Source organism: Uloborus diversus, chromosome 3 (genome assembly GCF_026930045.1).
Source record: "Uloborus diversus isolate 005 chromosome 3, Udiv.v.3.1, whole genome shotgun sequence".
Lineage (NCBI taxonomy): Eukaryota > Metazoa > Arthropoda > Arachnida > Araneae > Uloboridae > Uloborus > Uloborus diversus.
In genome coordinates, this window is record NC_072733.1 from 146,781,533 (window position 1) to 146,802,783 (window position 21,251).

The 21,251-nt window shown below is 33.6% G+C and overlaps 1 protein-coding gene across 2 annotated transcripts in view; it reads left to right on the forward strand.

Moving 5' to 3' along the window:
• Positions 1 to 18,972, forward strand: part of LOC129218705 (proline-rich protein 5-like) — a 57,502-nt gene extending 38,530 nt beyond the window's left edge. Inside the window, exons 6-9 of one of the 2 annotated variants that reach the window (XM_054853027.1) lie at positions 433 to 511; positions 1,678 to 1,742; positions 14,294 to 14,456; positions 18,769 to 18,972. In XM_054853027.1, coding sequence (XP_054709002.1) covers positions 433 to 511; positions 1,678 to 1,742; positions 14,294 to 14,456; positions 18,769 to 18,884 — 423 coding nt within the window. In that variant the 3' untranslated portion in view covers positions 18,885 to 18,972. The remainder of the gene's footprint in view (positions 1 to 432; positions 512 to 1,677; positions 1,743 to 14,293; positions 14,457 to 18,768) is intronic. The other variant, XM_054853028.1, reaches the window with a different exon arrangement.
• Positions 18,973 to 21,251: the final 2,279 nt, after the last annotated feature.

Consider the following 21,251-nt stretch of genomic DNA (forward strand, 5'->3'; position numbering starts at 1 on the left):
TTCTTTTTTCTTAGTTTTTGGCTGTACTAAGGATAATAAACATGTTTTCTTCCCTTTTTCATGTCTTGTCTTTTTTGTGATTTGTGTCGTCACTACCGCGCCCTGAAAGCGTTTTTCCGACCATGCATTGCTAGTGGTTTCTCATCGACTAGATTTACTCTATCTGCCCTGAAAGTCTGTAAACGCTGTACTGATACACCCTGTATACTAGGCTCAGAACATGGCAAAATAACGCTCACAAATGTGTTGAACAAAGCATTGAAGCAAATTCTAGTATTTAACTTATATTATAATGTAAAATTGTAGTTTAAATATTAGAGCAAATTATCGATCAATTATAAGACACTGGAGTTTCCCCCCCCCCTTTTTTTGTAGAAATAATTTAGGTGCAATAAACATAAAATTAATGTTGTGATTGTATATAATTTCTAGCCGAAAGGAAGACTATCTATTCGATGTACGACACTGGTTGCTTTCCGAGATGTTATTCTCCTTTCTTCTGATATTGAAGGTAACAGCAAATGTTCGTGAAATATTGATTTCCTTGCTTATGGGAGAATCGGGAAGAATGGGACAGCGAGAAGAATGAGAGAGCTGCATTTATGCTAAAATAGAATGTGAAAAATTATTTTTAGTTTGTCCAGTAGATGTAGCAGATTAGCATCTCCTGGACAATTTTCGAGGCCGTGGTGGCCTGAAGCAAGAAATATAGATTTTAACATTATATTTCGGCAGAAATGCAGTTGTTGCCGCTCGCAGCTTATGCCGACGGGAGCGGCCCATCTTCTCATTCCTCCCAGTTTTCTCCCATATGTTTCCCCAATGCTTTGATGATTACATTTACATAATTAATTAAAAATCTGCACATGTGAAAAAATAAATAATGGGGTTGTTTCCTTCGGTCAAAAGTAGTACTTTTAGTCACTGAAATTGATAGAATAAGCAAAAAAAATAAAATAAAAATAATAACATGAACCCAGAAAATTCTTTCATTTTCCCAACAGTTATATTTTAATTAATTTTTTAAAATGTCCGATTTTGCAAACAAGCTGTGGTCTTGATGACGTCACAAGTGATGCTCTTTTGTGTATTTTGTACCACGTTTCCACGTTATGATAATCAAGAAGAGAATTAAAATTGCGCTCTACGCTTGCTATCAACCATATCGTTGCCAATACACGTGAGTAAAGATGCGATTTAAATTTTTTCCTCTGTGAATGGCAACACAGAATGGCATTTCATCATTTGTGATGTCATCGGCAAAAAATGTAAACAATGAAAGCGCACCTATTTAAATATTTTTTAAAAAATATTAAACTTAAACAAATTATTTAAAAAATGGTCAGATCCTATGTTTTTAAGCATGTTCTTTCAGAAAAAAATACTTTCAAAATTTTGGAAAAGACGCCATTTTAACTAACTGCGTTTGTGTCGCGATACATCTAGTTAATGAAATTGGTAACCCAAATTTTGCGCTGACAAAGCTGAAGCCAGAGGTAGGGTTACCAGTCCAAAAGCAGAATTGAGGGGCATTTTACATTTATACTGAAAACTATGTAGTTCAAAATTCACATTCAGTACACATTTCGTTGTTTTAAAATAAAATTGAAATGTAATTTAGACTTTTACGTTTAATTTACATGTACATGTCTTTGTTCATTCCTCTGTGTCACATAGAAGCTGTTCCTGCCTACGGAGCAGATGTATCGCCTGAAATCCGAAGAATGATCTTATTACTGCAAGTATGTTCTCTGAAAATAATTTATACTTTGACTATCAAACATTTCAAGTCAAAATAGTAACTTTGAATTTCTTAAATATGTAGAAAAGTTGAATCTATATTTTTTAACACTAGAACTACGGCAGTCTTTTTATGCATACAGGGCCCGATTAAGATATCAGGAGGCCCTAGGCTGTATGCTTCTTCGGGGCTCCTGTGTAGTCAACCTTTACAATTTTAGCCGCTGGCGAAAACAGTTTTAGTTATTGATTTTAAAAAATGGCCATTTTGGGGCCCCCTGAAAATTGGGGACCCTAGGCTACGGCCTAGTTGGCCTATTGAGTAATCAGGCCCTGTATACATTGAAATACGGCGGGGGTCATTTTGATCCTCGAAAAGAAATCTGGATAGTTTTCTACATAATGTTGCATATTTGTAAACATTAGTTCAGTCTATTCCCAGTCCTACCGTAATTAGTTTGCAGTTGTTTTGTTACAAAAATCTTCAGCATCTCACTTGCAGGCATTCATTACACTCTTATTTTTAAGTGTTAATTTATTCATTACGAGTATTAAATATATACCTTCTGTTATACATTCATGCCTCTTCTTTTCATCCTGCAAACTTTGACAGTTGAGAGTATCCCTGCATTTGTAGTTTGGAGATTTGGAGTACCCCTCAAAAAAGATGGTTGTTCTGGTCGCTCTCCTACTAAACTTTTAAAGAATGTATTTAATGAGTAAAAGAAAACTAAAAGGCAGTCGAGGCATGATTTCGTTAACCTAAAAACACAAATTTCTACTTTTTCATATTCACATATTCACTTCTCTGAGCTGATGGGGGGGGGGGGTACGGTTAGGGTAATGACTCAATACGTATGCGAGACTCAACCTGAAGTTGTTTTGAACTGAGTTGTATCAGAAAATTTTTACCTTTTAAAATATCTATTACCTTTTTCGGTTTGTTACTCGTTCTTGCAGAACTGGTAGAAATATTTCACAAAACCTCAAGCAGAGATGGGCAGATTCGTATTCGTAAATCCGAATCCGATTCACAGTACCTTAACGTGTCAATCCGCATACGAATACATTCGTACTCACAAGTCTGAATCCAAATACGAAATTCGAATTCATACCTATGAATCCGAATCTATTCAGATTCAGACCTATGAATCCAAATCATTTCTGATTTACATCTATGAGTACGAATCCATTTGGATTCACACTTGGATTCACTGAAAAATTCAATTCAAAAGCCCAATATAAATAAATAAATGTGTGTCTGTACCTCGCTACAGGTCGAGTTTTCGGTGTTAGTGAATTTCTGAAGAAAAGTGACGATATTGTTATGGTCTAAAAATTTTAAAAGTGGAATTCTGCCAAAGTCAAGCAAATTGAAACTTGATTTGTTTATATAATTTTACCACAGATCATTTATCTCAATTTCGCAGCTTTAAAATATAATGAATATACAGTGATACCTGTTACAAAGGACCAAATTTGATTGTAAAAATTTGTTGATGTTACAGATATTTGTACCGTTGAAAATGCAGATTCTCTCTGAAACGTTTCGTTTGAAAAAAAAAAAAAAACAAACAAATATACAGTAGAACCTCCATTAAGGGACACCTCTATTTAAGGGACATTTTTTGGGTCCCAGTCCCTTTGAATAGGGACTTCCATTATTTACCTCTAATTAAGGGGACACTCTGTTTAAGGGACAGTTACAAAGCAAAAAAAAAAAAAAAAAAAATGCAAAAAATAATGTATAAGCGCATATGAAATAGTGAATTTACTGGAATTCAAGTTTCACTTTTCCTCGAAAAATATAATTTGAGTTAAGTCGGACTTAAACATAAGTATGTGAAGGAAATAAGTAATGTATTGTAAAAAAACTTGCTGAAATTAACATGCATGTTTGCCCGCTCAACAACTTTTTTAAGTAGGATCAGGGCTGACGGAGAGTGCACAGCAACTAATTAGCTGTGTATATATAACTTAAAAAATTTGAACATTAATTGTAATTCACATAGTATTACATTGTAATTTACATAACATAAAGCAAATATATGTAATGAATTACTTCAAAATTATTTCTGTATGCTACAAAACTTTGCCTTTACAAAATTTTTGATTAAATTTTAATTAATAAAATAATATAAACTTAGAAATTTGAATAATTATGAATTTTATTTAGCATATAACTAACATTTTCAGTATTTAATCATAAGGGTTAAATGTCTTAGTGTTAATGTTTATTGTGATATTATACTACTAAGTACACAGCCATACATCAATTCATCCACCTCCAAATAAGGGACACCTCTATTTAAGGGACAAAATGTCTGGCCCCCTTAGTGTCCCTTATTGAGAGGTTCTACTGTATTATGATGGAAGAAAACGGTTTTTATTCAATAATACAAACATACATTTGAACCACTCCATCTCCGGAAGGAAGCATCGATCACAAAGATAATTATTTACTAATAGTTCTACTAACCAAATTTCTCACGAAAAAACAGAAAATGCGTAAAAGAAAGCTAGGTTGTATTTTGTATTTCGCATTTATTTTCAACTATTGCAACAGTTGACTACTGCGAAAACGTTCTTGTTTGTACCAAAGAGTTCTATAATAGGGTAGAGGAACGACTCGTATACTGCTTCCATTGGCCGCCATGATCAAGCACGGAAACCGGTTTGAGAGATATTAGAGTGGCAAGAACGGTAGCTTCGTTATGAAATGTAATGAAATTCAAGCGGCGATAAATGTTTTTTACAGCGTCAAATTGCTGATATTTTTCCTCAAATGCAATTTCAAATGGAAATAACGATGGAATCTGCTAGGAATTTTTGTTAAATAATTTGAGGTTAAACTGTACAAAAAGTTTTAATGAATAATGTATAAAAACATAATGCACTGACAGAATACAGTGATTATCAACAGATAAATCGGGAAGTTTTTAATCAGTACTCAAGAACAACAAAAAACTCTACATATTTTACTAAGCAGATTATAGAATAGTGTTTAAATTGTTGGATCTTCATAACAGGGTTGATAAAAATCAGGATTTTAATATATATATATATGTATATATATATATATATATAAACTCGGATTTTTTTTATTTAAACCGGATTTTTCTGAATTAAATAGAATTTTTGAAATTTAAATTTATTTAATTATAGTATTTGATACAAACAAGTTAAAATGCTCAAGTTAGATGTTAAATTAGATCATTCTTTTCCTATATATGGTTAAAAATTCATAAAATCTAAGTTTGAGTAATTCAGAAATCAGTAAAAAATGATTACACATCTGAACTTTATAAAATCTTGCTACAATATAAAGTCCCATATCCATATGGGTGTATTTCCCAGAAATTTTTTACCAATCAAAATAAATAACACCTTCCTTTTTTCTAAGGAAAAAAAAAAGGAAATAATATGGAAGTACATAAACTGAGAAAATAAAAATAGCGTAGAACATAGAATTATTTTCTTTTTCTTTTTTTTTTTTTTTTGAAAAATAACACCTGAAATAAAATGCACGAAGAAAAAAAGGAAACCATATGCTTCTTGTATTTTAAGGGGAGTCAGTACAATAAATACTTTCAAAAATTTGATTTTTTGATTTTTATATATTTTGAAACTCCATTTCAATACCTTTTTAATGATACATATTTCTTGATCGTGCTCATATTAGAAGAAAATTAAAAAGTGATTCAAAAAAAGGTAAACATATGTTGATAAGGTAGGATTTTCCCCTTTAAATTGCAATATCTCGAAATGGTAGTTTTGAAACTAAATGTTCCTTTTTCTCAGAAACTAAATAGTGTTAGGATTTGAAATTTTTATCACCTATTCCATATATCTAGTTGCATATACTGAAGTAAAATTTTTCTCATATTCCAAAAATATTTTTTTATAGAGCTGATTTCGTGTTGCAAAATGGCATTTTTTGAAAAAAAAATTCAGTGACTTACGCATTAGAATTTTTTAAATAAAAACTAAGATTCCTTTCTGTAAAATTTTACTTTAGTACAGAGAAAAGAGTCTACTTAAGGTACAGAAAAAATTTCATAATTGTATCTTTAATAGATTTTCAGAAAAAGGTACATGAACCTTTGCAAATTAACATTGATGGTATAGGGGGTACTGACTCCCCAATAAAACTCATCAAGGACTGAAAAGAAGAGTGTTTTTCAGATTTCTTATCTTATAAAACGCATGCATATTTTTTTTTTCTCTGTTTTGACTTACTGTGAGTTGAGGAGGATTGCATGTTTATTTTTTAGTGAATAAGTAAATAGCTTAACTAGGATGGTTCAAAAATACATGTAAAAAAAGTCTCTAATAGATAACAGGACACCCCTCAATATTTTTAGACTTGTGAACGGTAAGTAATATACCGGAAGAATTTTGACTTCTTATTTCAACTGAAAGAGAGTGCTCAACTCCCTTCCCCAAACATCGTAAGTATGGGGAGGAGCGTTAAAAATTGCATTGAAATAACAATGCTACATATTATAATATACAAAAGTAATATGAATATACATTGCAAAAAAAAAAAGTATTTACAAAAACACAGCTGAGGAAATTAAATGTTTCCAAATTTGTGACATTTTCCATGCTACGACTAATGTTAAATTGATCACCCTCTTAAAATTTGAGTAAGAAACTAAAACTTTTACAGCATAATACCAGCGATATTAGAACTCATATAGATCGATCACTCCCGTAGGATCATATGCTAAACGCCTAAGAAGCCTGTCGGAACTTATTCTTTACAGAGAAGCCAAAATATAGGTATAGCTTGGCGAGGCAATTTTGGCGAAAAGCATGCTTGAGTAATTGCAAATGCAGTAAATCGCCAATGCGGATGGCACTGCATTTACGTGCAAATTGCTGTCTCCTCAGTCCTCACTCCCGGCTCTGTGAAAATGCTGAAAGGAAGTAATTAAGCCTCAAGCTCATTTCTGTATGGGAGGAGGATCGAGAAGGGGGGGGGGGGGATCTTATGGGCCTGGGTCGGGGCCACCGGGCCTGCTTCAAGACTCGATTGCGCAATCCAAGTGATCACAGCGCGTCCTCATTTTTTTTTTAATAAAAACAAACACCATTCGAAATTCGTTTTTTTTTTTTTTTTTTAATCGTAGTAGTTGTAAATTGGTTCAAAATATCACTAAATTTGTTAATTTACAGCATTTTGCAGTGACGTGCGTGATAAAATGCTTAACAGGAAAGAAATCGGATCGAAAACAAGACAAGATGAAAAGAAAATCCACATTTTTGATTCCAATGTTATCTTTATATATTAACTAGCAGTACCCGCACAGCGATGCCCGTGCTAAAAATTCAATGGAGGTCCGTTGAATAAAAAAAATTGACGCCCCCTCCCCCTCGGATGTGAAATGATCATTTTTCTTTGTATAAAATGCGTACTCACCTTTTCAAAAGAAAAAAAAACCTATTTAAGTTTCTTTGGAATTTAAAACTTTTTGTCAAATGATTAAATTAGTTTTACATTTGCTTTAAAACTATTTAGCGAGTGAAGAGCTTTTTACTGCAATATAAAATATTTCGCTTAATAAACAAAAAAAGACATCAAATAATATCTTTCAAATGTAAAAATAATTCTATAACTCTATTGTTTATCGCCAAGCTTGCCTAGCAACCACGCTATTATAATCCATCGGTCTAACAAAAAAAAAAAAAAAATGCCGTGGACCATTTAAAAATCATCGTCAGAAAAAAAGAAAGTGTCGTGCATTTCACTCGGATATAAACAAATCAAAAGTTTCTTTTATTTCAAAACAAATCGCCAGAACAATGAATTTCATTAACGGTTGCCTTAAAACAATAATCCTAGATTGAACTGCTCAGGGCCTAACGCGCCAAGCGACCACGCTACCGGAAGCCAGTCCTTTTGCGAGTGAAGCGAATGTTTTTTCTTTGGCAATAATAAATATTTCGCCAAATAAACAAAAAGGTATATGATCACATTAACAGTAGCCTTTGCCCGGTCTACCTTGAGAATAAAAATTGTGTTGAGTGACATATATTCAACAATCAGGTTTAAATAAAAGGAAAAAAAACCACCAAGCAAAATTACCCTTCCAAACATTGACGACAGATATTAAAATACTTTCAAGAAATTAAAATACGAAAGATGGATTTTGAAAGCGTAACCATGGAAACATGAAATAAAACCTGAAATAAATAAACAATGGATTCAAAAAGCGTAACCGTGGAAACGTGAAAATAAAATAGTTGACAACCTGAATCAAAATGACATACATGAAATACACCGCCAGCTCAGTCATCTCCAGCCGAGGACTGCAGTTTCGTGCGTACTAGCACTCATCAGCCCGGCACAGGAAAGTGACTGAGCTGGAAATGGAAGACCTCTTAAGGAAGCCAAGAGTGCCAAACAAACTGGTAGCCAATATAGAATTAGCGCAGACCAGACGAGCGACCGAAACAATGGTTCGGCTCAACTCGGCTGATGAGTGCTAGTAGGTACGAAACTGCAGTCCTCGGCTGGAGATGACTGAGCTGGTGGTGTATTTCATGTATTTCTGCTTTAGCCCTGGCTGTTGGGCGGTGATTTGCTGAACATCAAAATGACATATTTCGAAATTGATTTAAAAACGCTTGTAACTTTTTTTTCCTTTGAAGATAGAAGCTAATTTTTTCGACCAAAGATCGAGAGAGATCTGGAGTAAAAAATCTCGCTTTTTCCAATGCTGTCAAAAAGAAAACTGTGGGACAATTCCTTCACTTTTTATTGATAGATTTAATAAAGAAAGTAGTGCCTAAATTTCAGCTAAGCGTAAAAAAGTTCGAGCTAAAAACGCAAATTACTCCCACCGTAATTAAGTTAGAGCATTGAAATAAATTGTTTAGAGCGCAGAAAATTCTACCCTTTTTAACGATATATAATATTAATATGTGCAAATAATTTTTCACCCCTTTAATAGCCAATAATAGGCAATTTACGTGAAATTTGGGCCAAAATTTGAATTAAAAAAAGAATTATTTATTGGACTTTTTCGAATTATAGCCTATGTTACTCAGTAAGAAAGCACCTTTCATATAGTGAAAGAATTTTTCAAATAGGTGCAGGGGTTCCGGAGATTACCTAGAACATATAAACACACAAAAATCCGCCCTCTCTCTTTATAATATTAGTAAAGATAGGCAAGCTGTTTTTTTTTTCGGTACCGATTCCTCCTATGTTTGTGAACCGATTTCCTTCATTCTTTTTTTGTTCGGTAGCTATTGCCGAGTTTTAGTGTTATCAATAATTTTTTTTGAAATCGAACGTTAATTAACAGAGATATTAATAAAAAACGAATTTTCGTTCTAAATAGCTCTTTCTACGCGATCGAATGATCCATTTTTTTCGAATTTGATATGGCTGGAAAGGTCTTTAAAAAATACGCCTAACGAAAAAATTGTCAGGGCGCCCAAGGTCCAATAACCTAAATCCACTAGAAAAAAAGTTATAAGCGTTTTTTAGTAAGCGAAACTCAAAAATTTTAATTTTATCTCTTTTCCATTGTTGAAATTCATTGTTGGACGCGTGAAACATTAAGTTTTAATTGATTTTTTAAACCGCTTTTTCTACACGAAATATGCATTTTAATGCTTCGAGCTTGGTATCGTTGGAAAGATCGCGAAAAATGCTTTAAAACACAAAATGGGATCCCGAAAAGATGGCTAGAATTTGAGCTAGAAGCAATTAAAAATTAGCGAAAATTCATCAAAAGCAAATAAAAATTCATTTTTATTTACTTTTTCACGCGATATAGTTAGCGTGAAGAAATTGCTGGAAAATAGTCTTTGATATTATGGTGTTGCCATTTCTCGCTTGATCGTAAATAAATGAAATTTTTGCATCTGGTTTTATTATTGAGGCTTTTCGGGTAACTACGGGCATTTAAAATGTTTTCATTTTGATTATGTTTTAGCGATTTTTATCTTTTAATAAAACATTTTGCTTTCGCATGGACAATTATAAGTAGCCTCGAGTAGAGTTCGTTCATTTGACAGTTGGAAATTTTATATTTCTAACTGCAGAGGGCATGCCTACTTTCATAAGAAATATAATTTGTGCAGAAGTTTTACGTATTAAAGGAGTTGTGTGGTATCGTTTCACTCAGAAAGACTTCCATAATTGTGAAATTGGCGAACTATAGCCATTAGTGTCAAATTATTGGCACCAATGCCAGGGCGATAAATATTTTTATTTTGCATTTGTAAAAAAAGAGGAGAGAAATGTCAGTTTGCAAGGAGCTGACTACGAATTAAATCCCTCTTTAAGGTGGGGTTTATTAAATTGTTACCGTTCGTGACAAGGAAGAGGAAATAAATGACAGGGGGGACAAACAATAGGGAGAATGTGATGACATCAGCCCTTTTTTTATAAGGGTAATTGGGTAAAAGGAACAAAAAGGATTCGATCACAATTCATATGCACTGAGTTTATAACAAAGTATGGCTCACAATTTTAGGCACTACTTAAAGTTATAAACATTAACTAAGCGAATCCAAATTTAATTTATTTCTGAGCCCTGCCTTCGTGGACAAACCCAGACACGTTTAGAATATACCAGTTTCAAGAGTAAAGAAACTTATTATTTTCAGAAGGAGACTAAATAAATAATAATAATAATAAAACATTCAAGCATTGAAACTGCTATAACAGCACGCACAAATGTTTTAAATTAAATTTTCGTTGGGTGCTTTTTCTGCAGTAGGAAATGATTTATGTTGCTCGACAAGGGAAGAAAAATTGCTTCTTTCATTAACTGATTGAAAATGTACTGAATGGGAAGTTCACTTTTGTTCGTTAAGGACACTTGGATAAAAAGAAGCGAAAAGGTTTCTTGAAGTAAAATTAATATGCACTGGGTTTAAAACAAAAGTTGCGTCGAAATTTTAGGCAGCACTTATGACGTTAAAAATATTCCTAAACTCGACTGCTCAATTTTAATTCATTTCTGAGTCTACGCTTCATGGGCAAGCATGGTTTCCATACAATAGTTTGAAGAGACAAGAAACGTAATAGTATTTTTAAAAGGAACAGAAATATAAAAACATTGATAAAAATAATAATTTAAATATTGAAACTGCTAAAACGGCACACACAAATTTAGTTTTCGTTGCGAGTTTTTTTGCAGTAGGTAATGATGGATGGAGCACAAGAGTAGAAAAATTACTTCTTTCATTAACTGAGTAAAACTGTACTGAATGGGACGGTTTTTTTTTTTTTTTGTTTTTTTTGTTTTTTTTTTATCGTTTAGCAAATTTGGATACAAAGAACAAAAATTTTCAACCTTAATTCACGTGCATTGAGTTTAAATATATATATGGTCTGTAACAAAACATGATTCAAAATTTTTGGCAGAAATTAAAGCGTTGCAAACGTAATTAACTTGTCTTATCAAAATTTGATTCATTTTGGACAAGCTCAGACACGTTTTGCATATAACCGTTTAAAAAAACAAGGAACTTGTTTTTACAGAAGGAACATAAATATAAAAACAATAACAAAAAGTAATATTTCAAGCATTGAAACTGCTATAACAGCTCACACAAATGCTTTCAATTTCATTTTTTGTTGTGCTTTTGCGGCAGCAGGAAATGATGTATGTTGCTAGACAAGAGAAGAAAAATAGCTTCTTTCATTAATTGAAAAAAAATGTACTTAATGGGAGGTTCATTTTTGTTCGGTTTGGCGATTTGGATAAAAAGGAACGAAAATATTTCAAGTACAGTTCATATGAGCTGAGTTTACAACAAAAGATGATTCAAAATTTTAGGCAGCACTTAAAACGTCACACATATTCATGCACTTAACTAAATTTTAATTCATTTCAGAGTCCACGCTTTGTGGGACGCTCCTTCTTTCATTAACTGAACGAAAATGTAGTGCATGGGAGTGTTTTTTTTTTTTTAATCGTCTAGGAGATTAGGATAAAAAGGAGCAACAATCTTCAAGCATAATTCATATGCACTGATTTTATAACAAAACACGGTTCAAAATTTTAGCAACTATAACAAATGCAACTATAAGTGCTGCAAACATACATGAGCTAGGCTAATCAAAATTTGATTCATTTCTGTACCCAAGCTTGGTGGACAAGTCAAGATACGCTTTTGTGCACAAGAGTTTCAAAAGGGGTCCAGTTTTTGAAGATGATTCTATTTTTCTCGAAAAGTACCAGCAGAGAAATTGATGGTTTTGAATATGACACCAATTCTTCCTGTTGATACTGCTCGACTTTCACTTTTCTTTTTTTCTTTTAGTTTTCCAGTCCAGCTAAAATATAAATGCGTAATTGAAAATGTATATTGTCTGAGATGGAATGAAAAAACATACATGAAAAAGAGACTTTTTATTGGCAGAATCATAAGCAAAATAAACAGCTATTAAAACACAGGTTGACGTTATCGTGGAGTAATGTATCTGATGGAGGGTACCGCATATCAATTGTGTTTAAAAACAAAATCACTGACATACACATAAAGAGTGTTATAATCCTTTAATATTTGTTTAATTAAACTCAGAAAGGGGTGATCAGTAAGGGATTTTAAAAAGGCAACAAATTTAAACTAAGTGGATACGCATCAATTGGAATTTTTTAACAGTAGCTAAGTACCTATAATGGGGAAAAGAAAGATTGCATCTGGAACCATTTTGCGATTTGTTCAAAGCTTTGGATACAAAAGGCTTTCGAAACTCCCAATACCGCAGGGGGCCAAAGTTAAATGGCTTTCCCATCGTCTCTTATACCCCCTAACAAATTCATTCTCCTCCGTTTCTTGGAATTAGGAGCCAAAGGCAATGGCAACCTCCGCCAATTCCAAGAAACTCCAGTTCAACATTGGCGACGAAAGCATGTCAGCTGTTCCTAAAAGTTGGCTTCTGTACGTATTAAAGGTTCCGTTTCTACGGTTACTTTCTCCGCCGAACAAAAAAATCGGTCACGAAGTGATCGTTCTTCATCCCTCTAACTTCCTTGATAATACTATTAGTAAGTCTGAAAAAAAAAAAAAAAAAAAAATAGGGTGTGTCCTGGACTCTAGCTAAAAAAAGTTTTTTTGAACCACTCTAAGCTTAACTCTTAATAGGTACGTATCCAATTTAATTTATTATTTTTAATTTCATTGAAAGGTAATCTCGTTTCATATATATATACTTTGCAAGTTTTTTTTTCTTTTTTAATGTATATTGCTACTATGATTTTTTTATATTTTTCTTCGGTTTCAATTACATTTATTTAATAATGATATGATTTTTTTTTTCTTTTAATAAGATTACTTATTATTCCGAGGACAATTCTTTGAATTCAGAATGCGAACCTTTTCAGAAATTGCGATTTTCGCTCAGATCAGCACTAAGTGGTGATTTTTTCAAGCCGGTGAGTGATAATGCCGATGCTATTTCCCTAGAGAGAGCCTCTCATAAATCTATTCGAGCTTTATGTTTAAAATGTGATGCGAATGTTCCCTCAAAAACTAAAGAAGTTCAGGTGAACATTTTGAATACTTCGAATTTAATACGCCATTTACAGCGATACCACTCCACTGATACTGTGGAAGAATTCAAAGCTAGTCTTATATCTGCTAAGGAAGAATTCGTTATCACGAACCCCCTAGGGAGGTCCCTAACTTGGGAGAATGAACATTTTTTTTTTGTTTTATTTTTAAAGGGACAAATCTACACACTTATTTCTTGTCTTGAAGGGACGTAGTAAGGCAAATCCTGAAAATAGAATACTTCGTTCGAATGGAAAGCGTATGATTAATATGCTACTAGAGGTAAAAGTTCAAAACTGTCCCAAGCATGGGTACTTCACTGTACGAAAAAATAGCGAAAATTTTTAGTGTTCATGACCATAAAATCATGATTTTTAACTTTTTATGGACTTCTAAAACCTGGGTCCAGTCATATTCGACTTGGGGCTCCAAATAGTAGGAAGTTCATTTTCGGGTCAATTACTTAGTTTAACGCCAATAAATATACACCCAAAAACTCGCTAACACCCAAAACTCGAACTGTAGCGAGGTACAGACAAATATTTATTTATTTATATTGGCATTTTAAATTGAATTTTTCAGTGAATCCAAGTGTGAATCCAAATGGATTCGTATTCATAGATGTGAATCAGAAATGATTTGGATTCACAGGTCTGAATCCGAATAGATTCGGATTCATAGGTATGAATCCGTATTTCGTATTCGGATTCGCACTAGCAAACATGAATCTATTCGAATTCACACTTGTGAATACGAATGTATTCGTATTCGGATTGACACGTTAAGGTGCTGTAAATCAAATTCGGATTCGGATTTACGAATACGAATCTGCCCATCTCTGACCTCAGGAGTAATTTTTTCTTTTTCTCTCTTTTTTTCTCTTCTTAATTGTAAGGAAATGTTGGTTAAAATGGTAAATTGAGCTCGTAATTAATCTGTTGACACAAAATGTTAACTTTTAAAGCATTATTTCATTTAGCTTTTCAATTTATTTTTTGGCTGTAAGTCTGCTTGATTTTTGTTTCAGAATGTAAATGATTCATATCCGCCAAGTAAAAATAAAATTCGAATGGAATCTTTAGCAGCACGTATATGTAGTCCTTTTATGGGATATATGGGAATGTACCAAAAAGGATACCTGGTTGTGACATCTAGTGAACCAATGCATGCAGCTAGACGAAGGCCCAGTGGTAAGCACACTAATTTGTATAAAAATTTGCTTGGATACACTCAAATAAATGTTAAACTAGTTAATGTTGTTCGTTATGATATAGGGGGTTTGAGTTTCTCAATTGCAAATTAACGCCCATTTGTAATCAGAGGCGTAGAGTGACCAAACATTTGGGGGGGGACACCAGGGTTTTCGTCAAGAAAAGTGTTAGCCTCCCCCCCCCCCCCCAGTTTTTTAGAACTCATGTCACCAATGTCGTGATTAAAAAAAAAAAAAAAAAAAAAAAAAACAGAAAGGAAACCTTCGCGATCTTAAGAAAATGGAATAGAAATGATAAGTGAACAAATGGAAGACCTGTTTGTGCATTTGCATATTTTCTGGGATTGCAAGTTTCACTACCTCAAAATTTCCTGGCAAAATAGTTACATTGTTAACAACTTTAGCATTGTAAATACATTTGTCCAAATCGGTGTCTTTAGGAGTCTGATTATTTTCAGGTTCAGTGTCAGGGTCAAAAAATTTGAAGTGATTATTGTCCATGATAAGCCTGTTATTGGCAGGATAAATTATCAACTTGTTTCTCTGTAAGAAATCATATCCTAAGATGAACTGATAATCGTAGCCCCAGTTGTTTTGTGTGACGAAAAATAGGTTCCTGAACCATTTAGTGTCTATTTTGAAAGACAGGTTAACAGATGACATGTAAGGAACAGTGGAGCTGTTCAAAAGTTGAATTTTGACTGAACGGGAGACATACTCCACTTTTGCAACTTCTTTTATTTTAGATAATATGTCAGCCTGAGCCAAGCTGATGCTTGCACCTGAATCGATAAGAGCAATGTAAGTCTGTTTGCCAAATTAAATTTCAATTAATGGTAAACTGCAAGGATTTTGAATATTACATGATGATGAAATCTGAATTTCAGAATTCTCAGCTGATTCATTATCGTTGGAAGCAATTTTGGGATAGTCCCTATTCACGTCAGATTTTAAGTTTTTTCTTTTGTTTTGAGAACTTTCTTTACTGTCATTACTAAGGGTTGCTTCTTTTTTTTGTGGGATCCCTTAGTTCTATTTTCTTATTTTTCTGCCAAATTCCCCCTATAGTTTGAATTTCTTTGGTAGGGTTTAAAAGGACCTCGCCTATTAGTAAAAGATCTACGACTGCCCCTATTGGTTGAATGAATGCCCATTAAAACTACCCCTTTGGCTGTAATTATTGCCCCGCTGACTGTATAAATTTCCCCGCTGACTATACGAATTTCCCTGCTGACTAGTGTTAGTAGGGTAATGCCAACATTGGGTGGTGAGATGTGGTTTACCACAAATATGACACGAAATTTTGTCATTTTGAAAATTTGGCGTGAAGTGGGACCTAGGAATAAATTCCTGAACAGAAGGATTGGCCCAAGACGTGGTTGGTAAATTTTGTTGGTGGGTGTTATTCACCTGGACAGAATTTTCTTTGAATTGATTTAATTGATCAGTGAGAATTTTTATTTGCTTATTTGTCTCTATTTGATTTTGAAGTAAAGTTTGAATTTCAATATTTGGACGACAGCTTATGTTTGAAACACTATACTCATCAGAGCTAAATGCACTTTCTATATTCTTGGCAAATTTTGCCGCTTCCTCAAAATTAACTGGACCGAGTTTTTTGACTTCAATTTTGATGTCCCCCCTTAAGGCTTCTAAGAGTTTTGAAAATTTTAAATTTTCCTTCAATTTCTGAATTTCAGCTGAAGGATCATTGACATCAATGTATTTAGTGGCAGCTATTTCAATTTGCTCGATTAAGTCCGAAACTGACTGATTTGGTTTCTGCCTTATATTAGAGAAATTCTCCTGCACCTGTTGAAAATTTGTTTTCACAGAAAATTTATCTATCAATAATTTTGTTAAATCATCGAAAGACTTAGCTGATACAGCACGAGGGTCGTTGATCAGGAAATCAAGTGCTTTGTTCTTTAAATTTAATTTTAAGAATATTAACTTCTTTTCAGGTGATCATTTCTCTAACTCGGCCACATCTGATATTTGTGAAACGAAATTTTTGACACATTCATTTTCCTAGCCTGAGAAAGAGGGTAAAGCATTTGCCAAAGACATATTTGGTGAATTAGAATTGTGAGCAGCGATTGGGGATGTGGCTTGATTAACTCTGGCGAGTGATTTACTTCGCGTAATCATAATACATAGCAAAGTGAGATTTTGACACAAATTTCAAACAAATGTTAAAAAAAAAGATACCTTACCCCTAAAAATTTTACATATATATAGTGCATAATCGTTGCAAAACTTCAAATTAAATTGCAAAAAAAGTTCATTTCATGATGAAATATCTAAATATATTTGATAATCAATATATATAAATACCCCTAACATAATCTATGTAATACATAAATGCAATAATTTCAAAATTTCAATCCTCAAGAATTCATGCATCGTTGAATAAAAACACATCAGAATGGAATTATGGCATATCACAAAACAATATATGAGTTGACGATCGAATGCGTCAATAATCAATCACAACTTTCAAATGAATCAAATAGCAGCACAATTAAAAATATTTTTTGAATTTCTCGTGAAAATTCACTAATAATAACCCAGAAACTCAACCTTGAAAAAAAAATTTTTTTTTAGAACGGCACCATATGTGATGCTGATGGGTAAATATGCACCAGCAGGGCGAACGCGATTCGTATAGTGGAGCGTTGGAAAATCTCCTGGTTACAGGAGTTTAGAGTATGAGCTAAGCTACATCAAAAATCGATTAACGTTAGGTCAAAAAAAAACACTTCTTTTATTCTCTGTAGGAGACATTAGATTAATCACAAATATTTGAATTAGGTGTACACCTTAAATGAGTATAATTAAAGATATAACATCATTTGAAACTATTCTGGATAAAAAAAACATGGTAAAAAACACACATGTGCAAAGGAATTAAACATGGTAAAAAAATATACATGTGAAATTGGAATTAAACATGGTAAAAATTATACATGTGCAAAAGGAATTAACCTCACCCAAACAATCCAGTTCAAAAACCCGGACGACGCCGCCGGACGCGGACGGAAGCATAGGGGCGACCTTAGGTCGCGCTGCGGGCCGTAGAATCGACCTCTACGAGCCCTCGCTTGGAGGAACAAGCGCACTGGATACACCAATTCTTCGCCTTATCGGCCACAAAAATTACATCTTTACGGCGAGGGAGCCGGACATTTTTCCAACAGGGCTAGGATGTGTTCCTTTCCTTGCTCCGGGGATCCGAAAGATGGTCAGGCGGTCGGAAGACGTTGCGCCATTTTCCCACGTGCTCAGCTGTGCAGGGGCTGCTCTGCTGTGCTGGGGCTGCTCCGCTGCGCCGGGCTCTGAGAACGTTGAGGATAAAATTCGGAAGGCTCTAATTAGATGGATCCAGATGAGGGCTCCAGGCGGTGCTTGAAGATAGCCAGCGGCTTGAGCATCAATTTGCCGGGGCTATGTCTTCAAGTCGAGAGTTCCTAGTCTCTGGTCGCCATCCGTTTTCATCAGGCACGAAGCAAGTTATTCATGCTTGTCCCGTTTTTCTAGGCAAAAGACGATTCGCTTATATTTCGAGGAGGTTGATTATTGTTCCATTATTTTCATTATCTTGTCGCACTACAAAAAACTTCCTTTCTTTCTTCGTCTCTTCCAAGCGTCCTTCTTCTTCCGCACCGATCCCGTCATGGTTCCTCTCGCAAGTGGCGGGAAGGAAAAAAAAATCTCTCTAGGCTGGGAGAAAAACGGGTTTTCTTTCAGATGCTCGCTATATGGTGCTGACATCTAGGCGTTAATTGATATTCGATATGAGGTATTATTTGAAATTGTGACAAGTTTTGTTGTCACACCCTCTCTATCCACCAATGACACTTTCCGCACTACCCATTACTGAAAATTGAAAAAAAAAAAGTTTTTTTCGGTCTACTCCACTGGGTAAGTGCAAATTTGAAAAAAAAAAAAAAAGTTCCTTTTTTTTTGTTGAAAATTTTTGTTCGAAAGTTGATAAATTCTTCTAAATAAATAAAATTTGGATATTATTGTTTAATAACAGTCAAATCAATTCTTCACATTCCCCAAAAGCTGTTCTTATTATTATTTTTCTACTTTTTATTTTATTATTATTATTTTTTTTTTTTTGAGTTTTCCTCTAAGCAGTATGAAAAAAAAAAACTGAATTTAAATGACATACTTATAGCGTTCACCCCACGATATAAAGATAGTTGTATATGTTTATACGTGTATGTAAGCATGTTTGAATGTATGCTTTTATAATTTATGATCTTATCATTTTATTGCATTAGCCGTGGAAGTTGGAGGACCTAGAAGGATTTCTCGCCCATTTAGTGTGCAGCCACATCAAATGGACACTCTTAATGAACTGTTCAAAACTGCCGTTCGGCATCAAGATCGAAAATAACTTCCACTGATTCTTCCTCTTCTAACATATTTTTGTCATAATTTTGTTAATGTTCTAACGTGTATAATGAGATTGTTAAAATTGTTAAAAACACAATCTAAGTGTGCTTTCTATCTCATGTGTTGTCTCTATATTTACTTTGCTTCCTAAAATTTTATGCTTATTTTGATAAAGAGGAAGGGCGAATGAAGTGATCGATCTAAAGCTTAGTACATTTTAAAGATAGCTTTGAAGAGAGATGTAACAGTGTCGGAGAAAATATTTGTTTATTCTAACAATTTTAGTGCTTAATGCGTGTCCGGCATTGTTAGATAAAGTTAAGTGACCTAAAAATAGTAACTGAAAAGCTGTGTCGGGCAAAATGGCCACTAATTATAACAAATGATTAAAAGACTTGAATCACACAATTATTTTGTTCATAAAAAAATTGCCGAAATTCTAGGGAAAAAAATTGTGTGTCGTTAAGATACATGATAGAAGTGAAACTTTTGTTGTGGGTACTGTAGCCCACGAAACCTCGATTCTCCTGCGTGTTACCACGTGCATTTTTACGGCTTATAATCTCTTCATTGGCGGCTGGTGCCTCAAAAAAAAAAGGGGGGGGGGGGCAAAAGCGATGTGAGTGCGTTGGCGGAGCGCAACACCCTTCAAGCTTCTTTTCTTTTTTCTTTTCCGCATAATTGAGCAGTAACATTAGATTTTAACAACATAACAGATAAAATGACCTTCTCTTATAAAAATTCGGTTCACAGGCGTAGGCGGATTTAGGCTGTAAATTCTGAGGGTGCCACACCACGAGTCGAGGGAGGGAAAACCCCAAGAGCGACAGGGGATCCCGCAGTGGCACCACCGGAAAATAATTTGAGGGAGGGAGGTCTGATTTTTAGTAACGTTTTGAAGTCGGGGCCTCCCATAAACTACTACCTAACGTAACTGACAACCCACGTGGGTTGAACACTAATTTAACTAAACGCGAAATTGGTCTTTAAATCTAAACCTACTCATTTACGTTAGGAAGGCCCCGACTTCAAAAGGTTATTAAAAATTAAGAGATCGTATATAATTAGTTATTTATTAAAATAATTCATCGTACGTTAATAAAAATCAGTTTTTAATTTATAATTGGGTGTTTAGTTGATTTTTGTACAGGAATTGTAAAATTAATTTGATTTATACGTTTGGGTAAAAAATCGTATGAAAGTATGATCCATTATTTTTTACTTTTCAGTTCCTTTTTTTTTTTTTTTTTTTGAAGTCGGTTCTTTTTTTATTTGAAAATAATTTATCTGCTACAATGTTCTGCTACGGCATGAAGCTAGCAATGAATCATTACATTTTTACTTGTTTTTAATGATATTCATGCCTTGTTTTCCTATTTTGTGCTTGGTTTGTGGATATGTGTTTATTCTTAATACACCAATTATTCATAAACTGTTGGTTTATTGGTTTTCTTTTTCTATTTTGATTTGTAGTATTGGTATTGTTGCACATCCATTCTTTGACTCTTTACTGTCTACAATCATTTCATATCTTTTTCTGTTTCTAATTTCAGCTTTAATCTATTGTCTATCCCTTTGTTACTGTTGGTGTATATTTCTACACAGGAAGATTGCATATTATTATTTGCACTGATTGATCTAATTATTTTCGAGCCGATAAATACCAAGTTACCTTTAAAAATGTAACTAGAATATACTTGTATCATAGCAGATCCTATTGCAAAATATTTTCGTATCTTACATTGTATACCACTTAACTAGCATGATCGTAAGTAATATGAGTGACACAAGACAAGTTTTCTTATGATGCCTTTTTCAGATTTATCAGAAAGATTAACTGTTAAACAAGAGTTTCTGCAAATATAACAGCTTGAGAGCTTTTCATTTTCGTTCAATAAGTTAAAATACACGAATGACATTTTTTTCCTTTGCTAAAAAGTTTAACACGCAGAAGAACGGACAATTGCCATCGTTTCCTATTAATATTATCTCGCCAGATGTCGTCTTGGTTACTTTCAGTTCCCAATATTAACAGTAGCTTTAAAACTCAAAATAATCCTTCCAACTACATAGTTCATCGCTTAAGAGCCAGTTTTTATAAGGTGTTCGGATATACACCATTTTTGATTTTGCTCAATTTTTTATGGTGGATTCTTTTAAAGATTTTAGAAGACACATATTTTTTCTTTTCCTCCAAAAAAAAAAAAAAAAAAATTGGGGACCTGTAAAAATTCGTCAAGTGGAGTCCGGCGTAGAGGTTTTTCCAAATAGAGTTTTTTTAAATTCGACTATTTCTGTGTATTGAGCATCCACCAAAGAAATTCTTGTGTTGACAATATGACATTTAGTACCTAAATTGAAACATATC